At 45.0% G+C, this 25,049-nt stretch overlaps 1 protein-coding gene across 1 annotated transcript in view; it reads right to left on the reverse strand.

The window, feature by feature from the left end:
* CFAP54 (cilia and flagella associated protein 54) overlaps positions 1-25,049 on the reverse strand; it is a 1,075,777-nt gene that overhangs the window by 441,004 nt on the left and 609,724 nt on the right. The window contains exon 33 of the mRNA XM_069229529.1: positions 19,971-20,092. Within this exon, the coding sequence (XP_069085630.1) occupies positions 19,971-20,092 (122 nt within the window). The remainder of the gene's footprint in view (positions 1-19,970; positions 20,093-25,049) is intronic.

Raw genomic sequence — 25,049 nt, forward strand, 5'->3', positions numbered from 1 at the left:
CCCCCCTAGAGGGCCCTTGCTAATTTATGCTTTGCCTAGTTACTGTGTATATCTGGTGTGTTCATACCACCAAAAGGAGGTATATCAATAGCAGTCTAGTTTGGTGTGCCTATAATAAAGTACCTTTATTTTTGCAACACTGTGTTGTTCATTTCATGTGTGGTAATTTACTGTGTGACTACAGTGGTACTGCAAGTGCTTCACATGCCTTCTAGATAAGTCTTGGGTGCTCACCACAGCTACCCCAGAGAGTCCTGGCTGTCTAGACACTGTAACACTAATTATTAGGGGTTTGCTTGGACCCAGTATAATGTGTAACACCATAGCTGTCCACCACACACTGGGCCATCTTCCTATAACATACAGAAACTGCCTATTGAAACAGTGTGCTAGAACAAAAGACACCCCTGTGTCAAATATTCACTGAATTCTTAATTCAAGGTGTAGATTTCCAGAATTAAATCTGAAACCAAAGAGGACTCCGTTCACAGAGCGGGGAAGATGGGAGGGTTGTTAAGGAATCTGCGGCTAGATCCTGTCTCTATCAAATAATGCGTTACTGAAGGTAAGTAACTTGTTCATCTGATAGAAATATCTAGCCACAGATTCCTTACTTTAGAAACATCTAGCCGCAGATTACTTACTTTAGAATCAGATACCAAAGTCATAGTAACCCGGGGGAGGGAATGCGAACTGAGACCTCCTAAAAAAAGTCTCTAAGTATCATGAAACCGGTTTACAACAAGAGAAAAAGACCAGGCAATCATAATACCTAAGGCGAGTAATAAAATACTCTACAACATCAAATCCTGTGAAGAAACCACAGGTAAATACAACCATATGACATGAAAAACATGGGAATACACTCATCCTAGTCAATGTGTCAAATGTGTGTCAGAAGTGATCCCACAGCATTGAAAGTTTTTAAACAGACAAAAAAGGGTCTAGTACAAGAGAAATAGACCATGCATTCACAAGAATATCTATGAGGAAAGACATCCTCATTAGTAAAAGAACTATGTAGAGAACCACAGGAATAAAAAGGCATAAAAACCTTCATAGCACAGAGATACCATCACCCATGATCAATACCATTACAAATATGTTCATTGAACAAAACTAGTTTGGAATAATTCAAAAAGACGGCACATTCATGATAATGTAGGTGAGCCCTAACATATTCACAACTTAAAACTTGTGGGAGGAACCATATATAAGGGGTCATAAACATTCAAAAAAATGGAATACAGAAAATCAATGTTAATATGACCAATCTGTGTAAGAGGTGAACTAATAAAATGAATAGAAAACTACTTGCTCCCTTAGAGGGATTCAAACCCATGCATGAGCACCGCAAAAGGACTGGGGAAAGGACCACAGCAATGAAAGTCATAAAGACCAAAAAACATGGGTAAGAAACACTACTCATAACCGTAGGACAGCATTGCAAAAAGAGTTAGCGAAGATAACTCTGTTCTTATATGTAGACCAAAACTGCATGCTCTACCCAGTTAGAACACTGAGCAGCAGAACATGCCATGGAACAAAACCTTTTACCATATAAAGATAAATCCTACACAGACCTACACTATAAGAGAAACACAGAAAGTTTTATCTCTTGCAGAGAAAACACACAATTGCCCTTTTTTAAAAGAAGACAACAATAGCAATCATTTGGCATATAAATATAATTTTCCCCAGGAAAAGTAGCTAGAGATGATAAAAACATTGTCAAGATATTCTCATTATTAATATATATATTTCTCTTTAATTATTTAAATATTTATTTATATATATATATATATACATATTTATATATATATATATATATATATATATATATATATATATATATATATATATATATATATATGTACATATATTTTTTTTAAAGGTTGAATAAAACAGCAAGCATGAAAAAGGGACCTTGGTACTGTGGCGAAAACCATGGTGAGTATGTGACTCTTATAACAATTAAGACTCATCTACAGATGAACTAGAAAAAAGTCAATAATGTAAAAACAGAAAATTGACAGGAATCTGAAACAAAAAATTCAGTCAGATTTTGTATATTCCGTCTTATGACGGCACTTCGCAAAGTGTGAACCCAACTTACAACAACCAGAGTCAGGCAAATGATGAAAACAGTTGTACCTAAATGAGGTGTTATTATATAATCTCCTCAAGTACAACAGATGTAAATATCTTCATAGAGAAAAAGTACCCCTGAAGAGGGTAAAAGCCTTCTGATAAGAAGAAAGTCTTGAATGCAAATGCCCAAGTGCAGAACTCCTAAAGAGTCAATAATAATAATTATTCAATACAATAGACAGAATAGAATTTAAAGAGAGATATATCTCAATGAAGGTCCATGATAACGGATATAAGCCAGGAAAAGAAAGAAGTAACATTCAAAGAACATGTCAATATTATACCAATGCCCACACGAAAGTGCAGAAAATCTGCCAACCTGTGAGGGCTATCTAAGATAGAACTTTAAAGACCAAACACGGAAAGTCTTCAAGTACCTAAGAAGATACTTTCTGGCTTCTTAAGTGTCCAATCTACCAAAAGTAGAAAAACTGATACTGTCACATCACAGGTAAAAGTAGACCTACACCACGATTAATGTAGATCAACAGCTACCTAAATTGACAGTACAAAAAGGACTTAGTAAACAGACACACTTTGTGCTTTACACTCTTTATGAAGAAACCTGTTTGAACAAGAGATTAACCATATACTGACACTACTAAGAAGATGTTAATATTGCAAATTCCCTATAAGGGATATCAGTATAATTCCATATTCTCGCAAGTGAGAAAAACGAATTCTCTGCTGAGGAAAGAACTCTGTATCCTCAAATGAAGGCGTAATAGCCCACAAGTTAAGGCTGACTGTGTGTGTGTGTATATATATATATATATATATATATATATATATATATATATATGATATCACCAGTATACAAGCAAGTACTCAAATACTCCACTTAGAGTATGGTGTATGATATATACCATAAGGGTAAGAACTCTTAAGCACATGCTTCAGAGTACAGTAAACAATATCACCTTTATATCAAGTGTATTAAAAAGTGATAACCCTCTAAGAGGATGGTATAGACAAACTTAAAGTGGAAAGTCATCACTTGTCACCAAGTAATGATGATAATGAAAGTAGCCTTGAACATCAGCCATGAAAACCCCAGAGAGTTCTAGGGCACTATACACCCCAATAACATTTTAAGGAAAAATAGCACCTACTGAAAGCAGGAACACCTACCGGTGTCACAATTAAGTTGTAACAGATATATAACTGAAAAGGTCTCAGTCTTGCCAAAGCATGGCTCTTCTGTGGAATAAGTAAGAACAAATAACATCTTACTAGACAGTACAGGAGTAATGAACTAGCCCAAAAGGCAGAGAGGAACCAAGCTGATTTGCTGCTCCACCCCTACTGTCACGAAAACACCTTAAAGCTGAGTCTGCCTGTGACCCAAATAAATGGGAACAATCAAACAGTATGTCAAGGAATGTGGCTTGGACTGGCTCTGAAAACCCTAAGGTACATAACCAGGGATGGTAACATAGGACAACTGAGGAAGCCATAGCTCGACCCACGGAGTGAGTAGTATCCATACCACAGGGAATAATTAGTTTAGCTGCTTGTTGGTCATCTTGAATCATAGGAGTAAGAGTGTTCCTGATTTCTTCCAGAAGCGTAGGCAAGATGTTTGCTAATGAGTCCCATAAAGAATGAGAGAAACGTCCAAGATCACAAGTTGTATTCACAGAACATAGAGCACAACTTGTGGAGGAAAGTATATGCCTGCCACAGACATCTAGACTCCAGGACTCTCTTTTAGATGGGACATGTGAGATAGACTCCATATCATGGGAGGCCGAAGAGGCCTGTACCACCAAACTTTTATGAGTACGATGTCTTATTAGGCAAACAAGTTGGTGCCTGTGTGATATAGTCTGGTCAACAGGGGCCCCTGTATAAGGCGTAGCCCAAGCCCCTAACAAAACATCATGTAGGGCTTAGATGTAAGGAAGCACTGGTTCAACCCCTGTTTGGCTTTGATGGAGGGGATCAGAAGCTAATTCCACTGACGGAAGAGTCAGATCCAACAATACTTGAACCCTCTTCAGCAGTTCTGCAAAAGAGGAGCTCGCCTCCGTAGCAACTCCTGGGGGTGAAAGTAGGCCTGAGGCTAGACAAGAGTCCAAGCCACTAGCCACAGTTATGTCAGTTAACCAGCTGTCCTCTCTATGAGGTTCCAACTTCTCTACCGCCTCTCCACCATCACCCTCAGTAGGATAATAATGAGAGCACGCTTGTGGAGGAATTTCAGGGATAACAGGGCATAAGTGGCACCATTCCCGACACTGCCTGGGATCGAGAAGGTGATTCCCGATGACGATTTTAACCTCAGGTGGACAGGAGGATTCAAATTCAATTGGCGCAGCCAGTGGAGTCGGCTGACTGGATATTGGGGCCGAAGGTGGGAACCCTGAAGGGTTGTGCACTGTAACAGCTTTGTCAACTGACACTGAAGGCCTAACTGAAGCCAAGGGTGAACTCCCCCTTGACGTGCCATCCAGGCACTTCGCACCACTTGGGGACCCACAGGAGCTCCAGAGGGAGGTGGCCCATGTTGCATTTGGTCAAGAGTCGCCCCATGTCCTGGAAAGGGAGGGAGGTGCAGGGTAGATTCAACCTCATCTCCTCGAATGTTGGGATGTCGTATGTGGTGAAGTGGGCAACTTCTGTGTTTTCGACCACTTGCGTGAAGAATTACCTCTTGATGTCGATGGAGAATGGGGTCCACGAGAACAGCTACTTGAATGGCCTGGCGAAATGACCTCAGTCCATGAAGGAGACCTTGTTCGACGGGAAGACCAGGATGACTCCAACATCTGCACCGGCAGAAGTCTCCTTCGATGCTCCCGCAGACCCTTTGGCCGAAGTTGACGACAGCATCCACACTCTTTGGCAACATGGTGATCACTCTGAGCATCACATACAAACCGAGTGCGGGTCCGTAGCTGACATTTGTCGCTACAGGACCCAAAGGGTTTAAACCCTGAAAGCATAGAAAAAAAGCACACTGTTCCATTATGACAAAAACATCGAAGTATGCCACAAACGGCCCAACTAACCATCACCAGATCTGCATGGATGCGCTGACAAGAAGGAAATGACATCGGCAAGGATGTTATATGGACTCCGCTGACATCTCTTCCGGTGGGCGATGTTGATACGGAGTCAAGCAATGCTGTCTCCCGACGCGCAGACTTGCTAAGGGAAAAAAGTTTCCGGATCCAGGCTCGGGCCTGGGGAAGATTCTAAAGAAAGCAATCTTCAGGTAGATATCACTATCAAATAATCCCAATTTTCTTCAACAAAAATAAATCACTGGAATGACATCCCTGGCCTCTTTCCACTAGAGAAACCTTCATTTTTCCTCTTTCTGAAAAAGTGAATTAACCTCTTTTATCAAGATGTTGGTGAAGGGGAACGGAGAGTGGGCTGGAATGCTGGAGCAAGGGAAAATATTCCTAGAAGTCGATAAGCAAAATCCTTTTCCATTACCTGAAAGACCTATTTGTTCATGGTTATTTTCTTCCACGACTGGACAATGCTCTATATCAGAAGGTTTTGCATTTTGGAAACCAACTGTTTTTGCTAGCATGTGTTCCAATTAACATTAAACCTTAGCAAAGAAAATCTTAGCTTCTCTCTATTTTATTACCTAACTGTGCATCTTTCAACTCTCACAAGAAGACGACTCATGATTGACACCAAGGCACCCCATAGAGGATGTGTCAGGATCCAAAAATTATATATCCCAAACGCAGGACAGGTTCAGTAAAAAGCTCACCATTTTTGAGACAGCATGTTTCCTGCACTAACAGTTTGACAGGATGTTGTGATACAAAGAAAGGAATAGTTAGGGAAATCTGGTAAAATCAATAAAAGAGCTCTGCACCAGTGGCTGAACACTGCAAAAAAAGAAGAACAGATATCATGGAGGGAGGTGAGTCTGTCTCATCATGTCTGATATAGTAAGGTGGATCCATAGCTGGTAGGGCACCACCTAGCCTATCGAGAGGTGCTCAGCTGGGAACAAGATTTTCAGATCTAGTCTGGGGCCTGGAGAACAATGAAAGATAAGGCGTCTATAGAAAGAAGAATCCATAAATAATATATTCAATCAACTTTTAAACCTATGAAACCAATGAAATAAACAACTGTTCTTACATGTTTACTCATGGAGATGAATAAAGCCACCACATAATCTCTGCTTGTTGAACTTTGCAGGTGCTTCTTAGAATGGCACAGAAAAAGGGCCAAGAATGTGCAATTTTGTTTTCTTGACTGCTTGTATATAAATATCCAATACATATGTAAATTATACCCACCAAAATACCTGTCATTTCACCTAAAAGAATCTGAACTTGAAACCTTAACTTGTAATAAGCCAATTGAGTACTTGGAGCCTGTGCGGGCCTAATTGCTGATGTTCTCCTCCTCTGGCAGAAGAGATGGAAACAAAGTTGAACCGCTAGGCATGTCATGACAAGGGAGAAGGAAATTCAGTTAACTTGCACTCCTCACTCAATGTGGAATCACTAGAATGAATGCTATTCCAGATGTTCGGAACCTGCATAGAATTATATACTTGATCTAAATGGTATGAAGGAATTACAAGGCAAAAAAAACCAACAGACCAATGCTACTTCAATCAACCCCTGTTTTTGAAAAGTCAATTGAGTAAGAAGGACATTTGCTGTTATGGTGAGTTGCGAGCTGCTCTATTGGTAGACATCACCACAACATTACAGCTCTCTAAATTTTGGTTGACTACTACTTGATTTTTGTGTATAATTCTCTGGTTTATCAAATGGGTTGCGTGAGAGGAAATTCTCATAGGAATCTAAACAAGAACAGTCCCATTGCCTCCTGGTACAATTTTACTGAAACAATACCATTGCCTTTGTTCATATAAGGGTATGGCAGTGAGATTGTCCAATAATGGCAAACAATTTTACCCTTGTAAAGAAGGAGAATTGCCATCTAGCACTAAAGAAATTTGACTATTCCAGGCCTGGGTGAATACAACCCTTTTTTGGCTAATCTTGTAGTCATTGTGAGTGAATCTAAAAGCACTGAAGCTAGATTAGTAACAGGTACGTCATCCCCACTGCTACTAGTGCTTCTGCCCTGCTCTTAATGACTGAACAGGAGCCCTCAAGCTCTTCAAATGCCACTAAATCATTTATACTTTCCTCTAGTACTGCCTTTATCTGCTGATGATGTTCTGAGTCCAGCCTGACCTTGGCTGCTGGGTCGACCATGATAGAGTTTGAGAAGGGAAAAACAGCAACTAAATTTGGTGATGGGATAAACAGTAGTTCAGCTGGAATCTATAAACATGACAGTAATGGGAAAGGGCAAAGTCAATTTCTGGCTGTGGTGCTTGGGGCGCTTGTGTCTATTACATACTAGGCCAGCTGCTGTTGCTGATGCTTACCACATCTGTTTCTCTATGTTCACCCTGGCTTTAGAGTGCTGCAATAGTTCTATCCCGCTGCTTGACATTTATGGGAAAAGAAAACTCTGCTGGGTTTTTGGTTGGAGAGATCTGTGATTACTAAAACAGCCTGAATTTGCTTCTTCTTGGCCGAGCCACCTAAGCCAAAAATCTGCAGTGGTGATGCATTAGTAGTCAATGATCAGGAAAAAGCCTAGCATGTAGTGAAAATTAGGCCTGGGCATAACTCAAATTAGGGATCCTTTTACCACGTCTACACAGGTGGTGCAAAACGTGCTATATCAACATCACTGGTGACATTTTGTGCTAAAAATAAATGAACAAAACATTCCTTCACATGACTCAGTGTTCATAATTCCTAGCTGCCCTTGAAGTCCCAATGAGGCTTATTTGAATAAAGGAGCCTAGTTATCCCATCAGAACGCCAGATACACTCTCTTGGATGTCCCCTTCTGTCACTCATTGTACACAGGTTACAAAAATTGGTAGTGCTCTCATGGGACAAGGACCCCGCGGGCTTGTTTTCTGTGCACCTTGTCGCAAAGTTCCCAAGATAGGGACCTACAGCCTGGGGAGCCCTCCTCTGCCTGCCTGCCCAGGATAAGTAGCTCTGACCAGGCACCCGGTAAGAGTCCTGGTGGGCTGGGGGTGTGGATGCATTTGGAACCCAGGACAGGGACCTCCCCCGCTTGCCAGGGATAAGAAGCTCTGGCCATGCCCTAAGTCAATGTTACAGCTGGCCTGACTGTGGAAGCCCTCAGTCCTGCGCTTCCTTCTCTGGCCCGCTGTGTCACAAAGTGACCAGGATGGGGACTTTGGGCACCGGGATGTCTCGCCTCCTTGTCAGGTTCAGAAGCTCTGACTGGGCCCTCGGTCAGAGCCCTGGTGGGCCTAGGAGTTGAAGCTCCCAGCCTAGGGCTCCCTATTCTAGCCTGTTGTGTTGCAAAGTGCCTAGCATGGGGTCTACAGGGCCAGGGAGGTCTTCCCTGCTTTCCTGGGTTCTGAAGCTCTGATCAGGACCTGGGTCAGAACCCTGCAGGGCCCTGGAAAGGGGGGAGACACAGGTCCCAGGCTCCACTCCTTGGCCCACCATGCCTCAAAGTGCCCCAACCAGGGAGTTTTATTCAAGGGAGACCACTCCTGCTTGCCAGTATTAGAGGCTCTGACCAAGCTCTGGCAGGCTCTGGTGTGGAAGACCCCGGCCCTGGGCTTTGTTCCCTGGCCCTACATCTCTAAATGTGCCCCAGATGGGGACCCACAAGCCTAGAGAGGCCTCCCCTGCTTTCCTGGGATAAGAGACCCTGATTGGGCCTGGATTAGAGCTCCAGCTGGCCATGTGGTGGAAGACACTGACCCCGGGCTGCATTCTCTGGCCTTCATGACAGAAAGTGCTCAGGACGGGATCTCGTAGGCCCGGGGAGCTCTCAAATGTTTGTCTGAATTCAGAAGCTCTGACTGGGTCCCAGGTCAGAGCTTCATGAGGTTCCACAAAATAGCCTTTTGTCTGATAACCAACTTGGACTCCATGCCCCCAGGTCTCAGAGTTTCTGTCTTTGCAAACAGTGAGCATAATTGTAGGAAAATGGCTCCTTGTTGCAGTTACCCCCCCCACACTTTTTACCTGATAGTGATGTTGACTTGACTGAGAGTGTGCTGAGACCTTGTAACCTTGCCCCAGCACCAGTGTTATTTCACTAAAAATGTGCCATTGTTTCCACAATTGGCACACCCCTGGCACACAAATAAGTCCCTTGTAAAAGGTACCAGTGGTACCAAGGAACCTGTGACCAGGGACGGTCCCTAAGGGCTGCAGCATGTGTTGTGCCACTCTAAGGGACCCCTCACCTAACACATGCACACTGCCACTGCAGATTGTGTGTGTTGGTGGGGAGAAAAAGGCAAAGTCAACATGGCATCCCCCTCAGGATGCCATGCACACAAAATGCTGCCTGTGGCATAGGTAAGTCAAACCTCTAGCACGCCTTAAAGCCCTAAGGCAGGGTGCACTGTACCACAGGTGAGGGCATAGCTGCATGAGCAATATGCCCCTACAATGTCTAAGTCCATTCTTAGACATTGCAAGTACAGTGTGGCCATATTAAAGTATATGGTCTGGGAGTTTGTCAAAACAAACTCCACGGTTCCATAATGGCTTCACTGAACACTGGGAAGTTTGGTATCAAACTTCTAAGAATAATAAACCCACACTGATGCCAGTGCTGGTTTTATTTTAAAAAATGCACATAGATGGCATCTTAGAGATGCCCCCTGTATTTTACCCAATCCTTCAGTGTAGGATTGACTGGTCTGTGCCAGCCTGCCACTGAGAGACGAGTTTCTGAACCCCTGGAGTGAGAGCCTTTGTGCTCTCTGGGGCCAGAAACAAAGCCTACAATGGGTGGAGGTGCTTCACACCTCCCCCCTGCAGGAACTGGAGCACCTAGCAGTAAGCCGCAAAGGCTCAGGCTTTGTGTTACAATGCCCCAGGGCACTCCAGCTAGTGGAGATGCCCACCACCCCCACCTGGACGCAGCCCCCACTTTTGGCGGCAAGTCCGGGGAGATAATGATAAAAACAAGGAGGAGTCACCCTCTCAGTCAGGTCCACCCCTATGGTGACCTGAGCTGAAGTGACCCCCTCCTTGGAAAATCCTCCATCTTGTTTTGGAGGATTTAGCCCAATAGGGATAGGGGTGTGCTCCCCTCCCCAAAGGAAGGGAGCAATGGGAGGGTGTAGCCACCCTCAAGGACAGTAGCCATTGGCTACTGCCCTGTGACCCTAACACACCCCTAAATTCAGTATTTAGGGGCGACCCTGAACCTAGGATTTAAGATTCCTGGCAACCTGCAAAGAAGGACTACCTAGCTGAAAAACCCTGCAGAGAAGAAGGAAGACGACAACTGCTTTGGCCCCAGCCCTACCAGCCTGTCTCCAACTTCAAAAAACCTGCACCAGCGACCCATCCTGCGGGCCCAGTGACCTCTGCCGACTCAGAGGACTGCCCTTCCCCTAAGAAGGATCAAGAACACCCATGGACAGCGGGCCTGTCCAACAAAGAAAGAAGAAAACATCTTTAAAAGGACTCTAACCTCACTCCAGAAGCGTGAGTCCCCACCACTCGGCATCCGACGCCCCTGGCCAGTGTCCAGAGAAACCAATGATCCAGAGAGGAGCCCCAGGCGACTCCGACAACATGTCCACTCTGGGCTGACCTCTTTGCACCCCCACGACAACGCTTGCAGAGGGAATCTCGAGGACACCCCGGACCACGTCTGCCCAGAACGAAGGAATCCGATGCCTGGAAGAAGTACTGCACCCGCAGCCCCCAGCCCAGTGAAGAACTGACCACTGGTGCAGCAGTGACCAGCAGGCAGCCCTCACCCTTGCACAGTCGGTGGCTGGCCTGAGGACCCCCCCCCATGCCCTGTCTGCAACGTCTGAGTGACCCTCAGGTCCCTCCATTGAAATCTATTACAAACCCGACACCCTGTTTGCCCACTGCACCCAGCCGCCCCATGCCACCCAGGGTGTTTCAATTGCCTAACCCGAGTGCTCTACTAAGCTTCCCTGGTCTGCTTCCCGAGGATGCAGGTACTTACCTGCCAGCAAACTGGAACCCGGAGCACCCCCTGTCTCCATAGGTGCCCATGTTATTTTGGCTCCTCTTTGACCTCTGCACCCGACCGGCCCTGCGTTGCTGGTGCTGGTTGTTTGGGGTTGACCTGAACCCCCAACTTTGGGCTCCCTATGCCCCGGAGACTGAACTTGTAAGTGCTTTACTTACCACATTAACCTAACTGTACTTACCTCCCCCAAAACTTTAATTTTGCGGTGTCCACTGTTTTGATTCAAAGTTCTAGCTATACCTAAACAAAGTACCTTCCATTTAATGTACTTACCTGCAATTTGACTCTTGTGGTTCTAAAATAAATTGAGAAAATAATATTTTTCTATATAAAAACCTATTGGCCTGGAGTTAAGTCATTGAGTGTGTGTTCTCACTTGTTGCTTAAGTGTGTACAACAAATGCTTAACACAACCCCCTGTTAAGCCTAACTGCTCGACCACACTACCACAAATAGAGCATTAGTATTATCTATTATTGCCTCTGTCAAACCTCTTGGGGAACTTCTGGACTCTGTGCACACTATTTCTCATTTTGAGATAGTATATACAGAGCCAGCTTCTTATAATAATCTTTCATCAGAAGTCACAGTGCATCCAGATGGCCATCCTCTGAGTCCCAATATCTGGTCACTCTAAGCACCAGGCATTTAGTTGTGCACTCAGATGGCCGGGCTGCCCTGGAAGTCTCAATGAGGACTCATTTCACTTTTTGATCCCAGCGAGGGCTCCAGGTGGTGGGTGCATTATCTCTGATGGACACTCTGTGTGCACAGATTATAGGAAGGGGTGGAAGCCTTGCCACAGATTAGTAGGGGCAGGGTACCTGGGACCCCTTGTTGTCCAGTTGTTCTCGCCCGAGTGGAGCCAGGGCCACCCGACCCATCTTACAACACAGACCAAGGAGTCTAACACATGTGTGAATCAGAGGGCCAATCAAAACAGTGTGGAGCAATGAAGGTGAGGTGAGATTCCACTTCCTCCTTGTCGCGGGCACATCTTGCCTGCTCTGTTGGAGAAGTAGCGCATGAACGTGTGTTATCAGACCTGAAAGATGGTTAACGTGGGTTAACTACTAATTTAATAATGATCACAAGTAGCAAAGCAAACGCCACCATGTGCTTTGCTCCTTGTGATCATTATTAAAGTAGTGATTACTCACACTACTGGAGTGCTGAGTACCTTGTTTGTGTATATTGCCACTGAGTAGTTAAAGTCAGGTTAGCGTTTCAACAGGAAATTCGTTTTTTGTCTTGCTGATAACTTTGGCACCATTTGACGAATCTTCACAAAACATTTTTAAAAAGTGCTTGTTTGCCTAGTTTGTGCATGGAAAGTTTCGGGTGATCTATCGAGTGAGGGCCGAGGAAAAATTGGGGTTTAAAAAATGCAAAATCCTCATGCATTTTCCATAGACCTCTTTAAGAAGCACTATCGCAAAAACAGCTGAACCGAATTAGACCTATTTTGGCAAGAAGCTAGATCTTGGTCTGCAGATTGTGCTTATGTGAGTTGGTCTAAATCTGTTCAGTATTTTCTTTTAAAATAAAGGAACAATTTATATATCTGGATGGTAGGGTCCGCAAGAGTCTTGTGAGAGTGCCCATTTAAAAATAGAGCTTTCAGATTGGCGCAAGGAGTTTTTTCCCCTCGGGCCATCTAGCTCCAGTGGGAATCAGACTCCCACAGAAGCGAGCGCTCTGATTGGCTGGCTGTCCTGAACTTAAAAAGAAAAAGAAAAAATGAGTGCAGGGTAGGGACATCCTGAACCCCTATACACCGGTGGGTAGGACCCAGTGAGATCCTACCATGGCCAAAATTAGGGAAAAACAATCTGCAATTTTTGCTATGATCCCATGGCACTCCCACAGGATCGCGGTAAAAGGAAATGGTGGCCGGGGCACACATCCCCTTTCCTTGAGCCATTACAGGCCTGAGATGCCCATCTCCTGGGGCCAAAATATGTAATAAATGGGAGGGCAACATGCAGTATTTCTCCCCAAGCCTTTAAAAGCCCCAGCAATCCCATCACCTGGGACTGATTACTTCTAACAAAGTGAAAAGGGGCCACATCCCTTAAGGGCAGGGGGGCGGATGGCCCCCTTCCCTGAGCCTTCAAATGCCCCAGGTATCCCATCCCCCAGGGCTGCATTCATAAAGAGAAGAGGGCATGTCACCTCCAACCCTGTGCCATTATATGCCCTGGGGAGCCCATCTCCTGTGGCTGAAATCTGTAATAAATGGGGGGCAACATGCGGTTCCTCTCCCTGAGCCTTCTAAGGCCCCTGGGTCCCTATTCCCTGGGGCTGAGTACTTAAACAAGAGGGGAGGGAGACCATGTGGTTATTCTGCCTGAACCTTAAATAGCATGGGAACCCCATCTCTTAGGGCCTACTCATTTACTGTGCCCCAGGAAACCCACCCCGGGACACTGCAGTTTCCTTGCCTGCACTACCGTGGGCAAGTAAACATTTGTTTGCTCCAGTCTTGCGGGAGCATTTTTAAATCTCCACTCAAACAGGCACAAACACTAAGGGCCTGATTTAGATTTCAGCGGATGTATTACTTCATAACAGCGGTGACAGATATTCTGTCAGCCGAAATATAAATCCCATTAGAAATAATGGGATTTATGATATTTTGGCAGATGGGATATCGGTCTGGTGAAACCTAAATGAGGCCCTAAGTCTGCTTCAGGCCGGCAGAGAGATAAAAACGCTCCCACGAGCTGGAAGCAGACTTCTGGATCTGTTTCCCTGCCCGCACTGATGCGGGCTGGGAAACATAACAACATACTGTTCCCACTTGGCGGGAGCAGCATAAATAGCTGTACCCTACAGGCGGGAGCAATGCCATCTCCTGCACCATGCTAGGAGCCAACTGGGGCCACAGGGGTCCTGAGGTTCCCACCATGGCCCACAACATATTGGCTGGTAGGTGCTCAAGGTGAGCACCAGGGCACCGATCTATAATTGATGTGGGCCCAGGGGATTGGGTCCCCAGGGCCAAAAATTCCATTAATTAATACATCTTCAAACAGCATGTAATTTGTTTCTGGAAACATTAAGAATGTTTATATACTCACTAATGATATATTCATCAATATAGCAAAGCAACAAAGAGAAGTTTTAGTGTTTGAGCCTTTGGAGACCAAAACATCGACCTTATACTTTCCATGATGTAATTCATTGCATGAGCTTCTGGAGTCCATTAGGAGTGATTTCCAATTGTTTGAAAGACCTGCATATAGGACTCAAACCTTTTGTGGTTGGAGAGTCAGGAGGGTATGTGCCCTCCTTCTGTCCCTTGTAATGTATAGGGATTGTGGACTAGAGGGATCCCAGTGCATTTGTATAAAAACACAAAAAAAATTCTGTTATATTGATGAATATATTATTAGTGAATATATAAATATTCTTCATTTTTCCAGAAATGAATTACACGGTTTTTGAAGATTTACACATTTGTGGAATTTGATTTACTGTTAATTACAACATTAATAGTATTTAATAACGCTGAAATATTTGTATGCAAATGATTCCTCCATGAACATTGTGTGCTTTACAGTTTACAAGCATAAAGATCCATCTGGGGCTATCTGGTCACGCTAGAACTGGACAAATCCAAATGTTCAGGCTGACCACGATGAAGCGCAGGTTAGGTACAGTCCCAGAAAGGTCCCACTGAAGTTTTATGCTCTCTAGAATTGAGCCAAAAGTCCAGTTCATGGGAAAGAAGTTTGCGTGGGGCAAGGAGAGCGTCAGTGGTGGTGGTCCATGGGCGCAAAACGTCTGCCAGGCATCGCGGACTGGAGCCTCGCAATCGCTGATGCTTGCTGTGTTAAGTGATGAACCCAGAGCAGCTCATGCTGATTTTTCAGTCCAGTGGCACAGTTCCCAAGCAAACAGGCCAATTCACGGTCGCGATAAGCCCAGAAGCTTAATTTCAGGAGTCCAAAATCCACTTCCAAGGGCCCAGCATCTGAGAGGAGCCTCTTAGGGGGTCAGTAGCCTGTTATAGGTAGGTCCGGGAGCTGTGAGGATGAGTTGGAAGTCTTCTTTGTCCCTGAGAACAACAGAAGAACATGAGGCAAGCCAGCAAGCCCTTGGAATCACTCTGGTTCTGAGTTCAGGTAATGAGGGTCTTGTCTTTCTCACCCAGTCAAGGGAGGCAACAGGTCAGCACAGTATGAAAGTAGTTCTTCCAAAGCAGCAGTCCAGTAGAGTAGCAGTACTTGTAGCAGCACAGGGGTCCTTCTTCCTGGCAGAGTATCCACAGGTCCAGAAGTGAACTTAGTTGGTAGGGTCAGAAGTCCAGTTCCTATACCCAGTGGTGCCTTTAAAGTGGGGAAGACATCAAAGAAGGGCTTTAAAGTGCACAGTGGCCCTGCCTTTCTTCTCTGGCTCAAGACTCACCGGTTCTGGGTTGAAGCGATTCAGGTCCACAGGTCAGCACAGCAAAGCAGGGGTTCAGCAAATAGCAGTCCAGGAGAGTGGCAGGCCTTCAGCAGCACAGCAGTCCTTCTTCCTTGCACAGTGTCTACGTGTCCAGAAGCATACTGAAGTGGTGGTGTCACTGGTCCAGTACTTACACCAGGTTCGGCCTTAGAAGTGGGTGAGACATCAAAGACATGCCTTTGAAGTGCACACAGTCCCTGCCCTTCCTGACCTGGCTCACTACAGGGGGAATGCAGCCCTTTGTGTGAGGACAGTACAGGTGAAAGTGTCCATACTGCCCAGGATGGCCCTTCAGGATGTTGATGACCCATCAGGTTGTTGATGGCTCATCAGTCCTACCTAACCTCTCTTTGTGTGTGGCTGTCTAGAGGGAATGCACAAGCCTAGCTGTCACCCCACCCCAGACATGTTTTGGAGACCGGCTGCTGGCACACAGGGCTTAAGAGTAGGAAACTGCAGACCCACTAGTAGCATTAAATTTACGGGCCCTGGGTATGTGTAGTGCACTTTACTAGGGACTTATAAGTACATTAAATATGCCAATTAGGTATAAAACCATGTTTTAGGGAGGGAGCGCACGAACATCAGCAGTGGTAAAGTGCCCAGGATACTAAGGCCAACAAAAATAAATCAGCAAAAATGTATGTCAGTCTAACAGGGTCCTTGGGACCTATAGAGTTTCAGGGAAGGGGGCCCCCTTATTTACATTTTGGCCCCAGGGGATTGGGGTCACCAGGGCCTAATTTGGCTCAGGGACAGGGGCCACGCACAGCCCCCATCCAATTTTAAGCAAAAAAGGCCTAAGGGATGGCATCATCGGGACCAGAGATGGGATCCCCGGGACCGGGATTCCCACGTCCTAATAAGGCTTGGAGAGGGAGCTGCATGGTACCCCCTTCCATTTTTTTTAGGTCAAAGCCTACCAGAGAGCACAGCTGTCTGGTTTGCTAACGACATCTTGAGGACATTTAGAAAGCTTCCATGGGGATGCATTCAGCCCACTGCTTGGCATTGACTTTGTGTTTTTTTACTCACATTTGCTTGCTTTCCATTTGCTGGCTCTCTTTGTTTTAGGCTGTCCAGCTTGAGTTTGTCCCTTCCACTGCCCAAACCCTATTTACTGTAGTCTTCCACTAGGGCTCGATTTCTCTAAACAGGCCTTTAAATCTAATTCTTATCTTGTCACATTTACTGAGCATTCAAAGACAGAGGTCATATGTCAGACTGGCTTCCAAGGGATCTGGGTGTTTTCTTTTCTTTCTCTGATTTCAGATTGAGAGCATTTATATGACAACCATGCTGGCTAATGGGGGTGTGCTTGAAGAAGGCTGAACAATGGCATTTTTTCCTAGCACACAACAAATGTCTGTAACAGAACTATGCAGATATTTCAGACTATCTCAGATTTTAAAAAAGAACAAATAAAACACATTTTAGGTAATTTTGAAGTGCGGTGGAAACAAATATTTTAATATGATCAAAACAAATGTATACGCTAGTTGATGACATTTCCACACATTATTGTATGTGCACTGAATACTTTTATCAGTGATCCATGATTCTCGATCAGGCTTTCAAGCAGGAAACAGCACTGAAATTGCACTTTTGGAGGTGTCAGAGTTTGTAAGGGAAAATCTAGATAGTGGCTCTGAAGCCAGGGTGGTAATACTGACCTTGTCAGCAGCATTCAATATAGTATCTCACCCCCCCCTCCTGAACAGATTAAGCCAATATGGCTTCCAAGGGGTGGTCCTTTCTTGCCTTAAACCATTCCTGGAAGACAGATCCAAATGTGTTTATCCCTATCCTTTCTCATCATCCCCCAAACTTCTTGTCTGTGGGGTGCCTTGAGCCCGCTGCTTTTCAATTTTATCTGGTCCCTCTAGCCATTCTGATTGAAACTTTCAGTGCGAAAGAGGTCTCCTACGTGGATAATACGCAACTGCTGTTTTCCTTTCGGGAGTGTTCAGAGATATCCCTCCCTAAACTTAAGGAATACCTTAAGAGTAGCTGTTTGGATGGAGTCAAATTTTCTCAAATGAAAATCTCACAAGACTTAAGTTCTTCTCTTCATCCAATGACCCCCCTCCCCACCAAGTCAAACTTCTGGTCACCTGAAAAACTAATCCCTCCACCGACTCCTACCACATCTGGCAGGAATCTGGGTGTCATGTTTAACTCTGCTTTCTCTTTTGTGGCTCCAATAAGACAGATTTCTTTGGTTTGCTTCCTGAAACTTCAAACCATAAGGAAGCTGCTACACCTGGTCCCGGAGGAGACCCGTAAATTGTGACCTCTCATTTTGGACTAAGCCAACATCCTTTATCTGGGTCTGCCTGCCTATGTGACACAGACTCCAGATAATTCAGAACATTGTGGCCAGGCTGATTCGGAGAGTCCCTTTTAGCCAGCATATCTCTCCCCATCTAAAACATCTACACTACCTTCCAGTGGTGAAGCGTATTAAATTTAAAGCCCTCACACTTGGCTTTAGAGCTCTTGCAGGCAAGGGCCCTCCTTACCTGGGATACAGACTGGGCCTGTACAAGCAAGAGAAGGGTGCTGTGGTCTAATAAACTCTTCCTGATGTGGATTCCAAAATTCCTTAAAACCCATTGCTCCTTTATGGTACTTACAGCCAAGCTCTGGAACACATTACCACTCATGCTTCGCAGGGCTCAGTCAACTGAGATCTTTAAAAGAGAGTTAAAAATTAGGCTGTTTAATGCAGTCTAATTTCTTGATGATGCTTTATGATATCAGTCTTTGCTTTGAGTGCCAGAACACTTGGACGAAGTACCTGCACGCTTAACAAATGCATTTGATTGATTGATTCATTGATATCAGTAACACTGCATGTCTGTGCAAATGTAATGGTCATTTCAATTGAAGATATCTATGCGACTGCACGCTATACCAACCACTCTACACCATTGCACTCTACATCACTACACTCTATGCCTCTCTGTTCTTCTCTGCACTGCTGTACTCTACACCACTGCTCTCTGCACCACTCTACTCTGAACTAGTCTACAACACTCTATTCTGCAATACTGCATTCTTCACTACTACACAGTACACCACTCTACACTCTAAAACAGATCCGACCTTATTGGAAGATAAATCTTGCCCCTAAAGTGTTGCAGAGGAGCAGCACTAAGTGCGGCATACAGGCATCCAGCACCGCTAGTATGGGTAACCTATCCAACTCTGCAACCCGAAAGGTCCCTGATCTGTTTAGTTTACATAAGGTATTGGCTTCACCACATTTAGTGGGGTGATTTGTGGATTAGGCACCTACTCATTACCACTGACCCATCCATATGTAGATTAGGTATACTACGATCCTGACAAATTGCCTAGACCTGTGGTGGCTATTAGTTGGCTCGAAACATGTTGGCCTCTGTTTCATAATACACTTTTGGAAACTTGAAGGATCATTATCTCCACTACTGCTCTAATTCGTTCTTAATTATGACAGGAGACACCATTCTAATAAATACCTTTGGTTGCTTTTAATCATTTTTACCCCTCTCACTTTACACCCAATCTACGCCATCAGCATCCCCACTTCAGGTTCATCACAGCTGATAAAAAAAGATCTCCAGCAAAGAGCCCCCTCAAGGCGCCTGTTGGGCACTGCAGTGCCAGCCCAATGGGAAGCTGCCTGATAAAGCATAGGTGGGTTCTTGCGTCTGATTTATCAGACTCCTTTGACCTGCCTCAACAAAAGGGCGGTACCTTGGGATCCCCTCTTCTGCAAAACTAATGGAACTGCATAATCTTGGTCTAGTGATTTACATTTAGGAGCTTGTATGCTGGACCTTTATGGGCTCCTAGTCTTCCATTTTTTCGCTGCTCAACTGCTAATACAGCCATTTAATTTTGACCCTCATGTTTTTTTTTAAGCTGCTGGATGCATTATTATTAAAACAAACAGATGTCGAGTTAAAGTCACATGCAATTTGCACTCCTAATTTGATGCGGTCTTGTAAACAACTCCTTCACTGCACCTTTCCATGGATTGTTGAATGGCAAATGCAACTTTTGCATTCCCGCTTTTACCCCACCACTCATTCACTCCACCGTTTCGGAATGAACCACACCTGTATTTATAACTTTTAATATGATGTTTATGCAGATTCCTGGGTGAAAATGTGTAAACGATATAGCAGGGAATAGGGATGAATTTAGTTCACAAACTGTTTGCATTAATATGTCTGACATAGGTCTTTACAGAGTTCCACATTTAAGTCGTGAGCATATAACAAATATAAAGCAAAAGTGTAGGAAGCCTTAAGAGAAAGTAAAATTGTGACAAAGTGTACCTGGTCAGCTCTGCACATGTCTTTGCAGGAATGTTTTTCTGATTAAGCTTTTTATGTTTTTCTTTTTGCTTCGCAGACAATGTCTCTTTTCTTGTTTGCTTAGGAGTGTGTGATTCTCGATTCTTGAATAAAAGAAAATGTGTTAGCTATTTCATTTTTTAATTTAAAGACATTTGTCATTTCATCTCCTCTAAATATAAATTGCTTTATTGTAATAATATATTCCCATACATATTTCATTATTGTCTACGTTCACAACTACGTGAATACATTCATATGTACATATACTGAATGACACACGGGTGCCAGAAGTGCTAGAGAAGATGCGAAAATATATGCAGACGCCTACATTCACGACATTATATAAGACTGAGATACAAATCGATTTACAAATCACTTCTGCAAACAATTCGAACCAAGACAGATGAGGAAAGCAGTTCTGCGACACTACTCGGAAGCCTGTCTGTTACTAAATCCCATTTAAATAATTAACGTTTATAACAATTTAATAAGTTTGAATAATTAAGGCAAAGTTAGACCTGTAGACTTCCTCCTCACTACACTGCCTTCCTGATCCAAGTACTGAATGTCACGATTTGAACGTCATGGGCCACAAACCCGGTTACGGTCAACCAATTTGTGAACTTTCTACAGTGCTGAACTGACTGTAACGTCAGAGTTCACACCATATAGCTTTTATGAAGCCTTGATCAGGACACGTTTAGTGTATTCATTACTGGCTTTATAAACTGAATTTGCCTAGGTTTTACCAAACGTGACTCTGCCAAGACACAATCCTTCACAGGGAAGACCTCACCTCTTCATGGGATGGTGGTTTGGTCATTCAACCATTCAAAGTAACCTATTACTGCACTTCTTGTGACTTTAAGGTGGCTAGAGGCACTGCACACCTTTTCATGAATACTTGAGCTGCCAAAGATGGACTTAAAGGCAATATACTGAATTGGAAATTACAGCCTACTGCATTGAATCTTGGTAATCATTGTAGTGCTGAAATAATTGTTGTATGAAGAGAGCATCTTGCTTACACGGCACAAGAGAATAGATGGAGGTTGGCTAGACCGCATGAGCTGGCCCGTACTTTCGCTCCACACTAGAGTTTAGGAATACAGAAGGCTCTACTTTGACTATGTGCTTACTAGGCAAAAGTATATTAGGCAGTATATCCCAAATGACTGTGTCATCTTGCTGGATTGAGAAAAGTAGTGCGGTAAGCCATACAATTTTCCTTACAAATATTTACCTCATCATAGTCGCAACCACTGCAGCTCTCTCTGGGATGGTGTTGACGCAAGCCACAAGAGGACTTAGTACACCAGAGCCTGGTGGTGGTCGGACAGGAGGTCGAGGAGGAATAAGCAGAGCAGGGATGGAATTCAGCTGTACACACATCTCTACCTCTAACAGCCTGCATATCTCCTCGGAGCTCAGCAATCTTAGCAGTGGTTGATGTTGGTGGGATAGGGGAAAAGACACAGTGACCCGACACCAGAAAGCGGCATTAGAAGCATTTCCTCGGCTTAGGAGAGCGGATACAGTATTGACAGCCTATCAATGCAGACGCCACAGATGCAGTGTGCATCAGGAGGGTATGAGACTGAGCACTAAAGAAAGATAAACAGAGCACAGAAGACAAGCAAGACAGTGAAACACTAGCTACACCGATTCTGTTGAAAACCGCAAAGGTATATGAAAAGACACTGGAGCGAGGCCTAATAGACAATGATGTTAGACCTAAGGCACAGAGAGTGAGCAATCTAAAAAAATGGTGTTTCAAGAAATTGGACTGTGAAACACATAGCAAGGGGAAGAAAGACCAGAAAGATAATTGAGCAGATAAGACTGGCAGTAGTGGCAAGCCCTGTTCCGCTAACTATGCTGGTTTAAATCAGATGGTGTTATGGTGAGAAGCGGAGAACACAATACTGAAAACACAAAGCTAGCAGAAAAAGAAATACTTATGCACGCTCAAGGATCTCTAAATATGAATGCATGTACCTAGGTGGACATTGCAACACTAGCATCTCAAATGCAGAAGGGAACCATATTGTTTCAGGAGGAAATGGAAACAAGAAAGTCAATATACCTCCTGACACTGGTATATATGCATCTACCAGAGGGAGTGCACACACGCTGGCTTAGAAAGTTTTTATGAAATGCAAAGTCATCGTGAATAGACTGATACAGTACACTGAATAAAAACAAAGAAGTATATGGGAACACAGGCATGTTGCCAGGCCATATATGAAACGAATGGGGGTATTCAAGGTCAATCTAGATCAGTGGTCTCCAAATGTTTTAATGCCGCACCCCCAAGTTGAAAAATAAAAATCATTGCCCCGTTCAGAATTTTTCACAAATATTTTATAAAGATGGCAATGTTTAAATATGTCTAGACGTATTTAAACATTGAGGTTAAGTACTGTTACCTTTTTGAAAATGCAATAAACATGTTTCTGCTTAAAACAAAACACTGTTATCTGTGTAATGCTTCTTTTGGCCAGAGCCTGGACCCCCCCCCCCCTGGGATCACTTGAGGACCCTAGGGGGTCCACCCTCCAGTTTGAAGACCCCTGATCTGAAGAAATGAAGGGAATAGAGGGATGAAGTAAATAGGAGAATGCAAAAAATAGTAACCTAACAGGAGACTATGCTGGAGGCTTTAAAAGACAAAACAGAAGACTTAGAGAACAGACACCATAACATATGTGTCCTGGGTATAGAAGGAGGGCTGGAGTGATAAGATACTAGGAAATTCAACGTTGAGCTCTTTACGAAAGCCTTCACAGACCCATCCATGTGGGACTTTGACTCCCAAATACAACAGGCATATAGATATTCTATACATAAAAAGTCTCAATCACAAACGGGGGAAAAGCCAAGAGCAATATTGATGAACAGGTTACTATAGGAAGCTGGCCTTGGGTGTGGTGGGTACCTAAGGCCCTTACACCTCATACCAGGTCCAGGTATACCCTATTTGTGAAGTGTAGGCAGTGTCTAGAAGCCAGGTTCTCTAGGGGAAGCTGCGGGTGAGCAGCCAAGGCTTATCTAGGAGACTTGCAAAACCACTGTGGTCACACAGCATTTACACACATGAAAGAAAACACTAAGTTGTACAAAAATAAAGGTACTTTATTTTTTGGTCACACAATACCACAAAGTACTAGAAGGGCAACCCTCCAATAGGAGGTAAGTAATACACGAATTATAGAACTAGTAAACAGTAATAGATATAGAAATGGTTAGAAAACAGCTCAAATGCAGTTAGACAATAGTGGCCCTAGGGGGAGCCAAAACAATATACTAAAAGAAATGGAATGCGAACACTGGCTCCCCACCTAGGTAAGTGGCATAAGTACAGGGGAGCTGGGAGTACTAGAAAACCACAGAAGTAAGCAATAAAGTACCCCCTCAGCGACCATAAAAGCAGGTGTAAATCAGTGGAATTTCCACAATCCACCCAAATGTAAGAAAAAGAAGAAAAGAAGACACCGAGACAAGACTGCAAGAAACCAGTGGTGGATTCCTGGAGAGGAAGACCCGTGGAGAGAGGGGACCAAGTCCAAGAGTTGCAGTGGAGTTCAAGAGGAGTAGGAGCTACTACCCACCCAGCTGAGTTGCAGGAGTTGGTCGACGGTGATGAGAACAAGGTCAGCACTGCAGCCCTGGAGCCGGAGAGGAGTTCCTGAGGGCTGCATGCTGGAAGAAGAACTGCAGTTCGGTGTCAGTGCAGGAATTCCACCAACAAGCCTTGGCAAAGGTAAATATTGCAGATGGTGCAAAGTGGTGCTGCCGGGGACCAGCAAGGCTCAGGAGGACTCAACCCAGGAGGGGGGAGTCGGAGGGGACCATCAGCAACACAGAGAGCCCAAAGGAGCAGAGGCAGCACTCACAGGAATCCCACAGGACAGTGACACAGAAGTTGCAGAATGAGCCCATGCAGCTCACAGAAGAAGGGTCCCACGTCACAGGAGAACTACTCAGAGGGGGGTGCTTCGCAGGTAGGAGTGCTGAGGGCTGGAGCTGCATGTTGCCTGAAGTTCCCTTAGAGGAGATGCAAACAAGCCTTGCCAGCTGCAAGAGACGCAGTGCATGGGGGTACTGTCCTGTGTGGGAAGGCAAGGGCTTACCTCCATTAAAGTTGGAAAGCTGGCAGAGAGGACTACAAGGACTACTCTAAACCACCACCACCCATGATGTAGGATCCACGCAGCTCAGAATGAGAGAAGATCCATGCAGCCGGTCGTCGTTGCAGTAGGTGCCTGGGGATGCAGGGGAATGACTCCTTCACTCCAAGAGAGATCCCTTCTTCCTTCTCATGCAAAGCGCGCTACTCACCCGTGAGGGTCTCAAGGCGCTAGGGGGATGGGGTTACTGCTGCTCGAAGAGCCAGGTCTTGAGTTGCCTCCGGAATGCGAGGTGGTCCTGGGTGGTCCTGAGTTTGGCGGGGAGGGAGTTCCATGTCATAGGCGCCATGTAGGAGAAGGATTTCACACCTGCCGTGGTGCGGCGGATGCGAGGGACGGCGGTGAGAGCGAGGTTGGCGGAGCGAATTTGACGGGTGGGTGTGTAGAAACTGAGGCGGCGGTTGAGGTATTCGGGTCCCTTGTTGTGGAGGGCTTTGTGTGCGTGGGTGAGGAGTCGGAAGGTGATCCTTTTGTTGACGGGAAGCCAGTGCACGTGTCTCAGGTGGGCGGAGATGTGGCTGTTGCGGGGTATGTCGAGGACGAGGCGGGCAGAGGCGTTTTGAATTCGCTGCAGACGTTTCTGGAGTTTAGCGGTGGTTCCTGCGTATATGGTGTTGCCGTAGTCCAGGCGGCTCGTGACGAGGGCGTGGGTCACGGTCACGGTGGTGTCGGCGGGGATCCAACGGAAGATCTTACGGAGCATGCGGAGGATGAGGAAGCAGGAGGATGATACGCGTTGACTTGTTTGGTCATGGTGAGAAATGGGTCTAGGATGAATCTGAGGTTGCGTGCGTGGTCTGAGGGGGTTGGTGCGGTGCCAAGGGCCGTGGGCCACCAGGAGTCGTCCCAGGCGGATGGGGTGTTTCGA

This window comes from Pleurodeles waltl, chromosome 4_1 (assembly GCF_031143425.1).
Source record: "Pleurodeles waltl isolate 20211129_DDA chromosome 4_1, aPleWal1.hap1.20221129, whole genome shotgun sequence".
NCBI classification, from domain to species: domain Eukaryota; kingdom Metazoa; phylum Chordata; class Amphibia; order Caudata; family Salamandridae; genus Pleurodeles; species Pleurodeles waltl.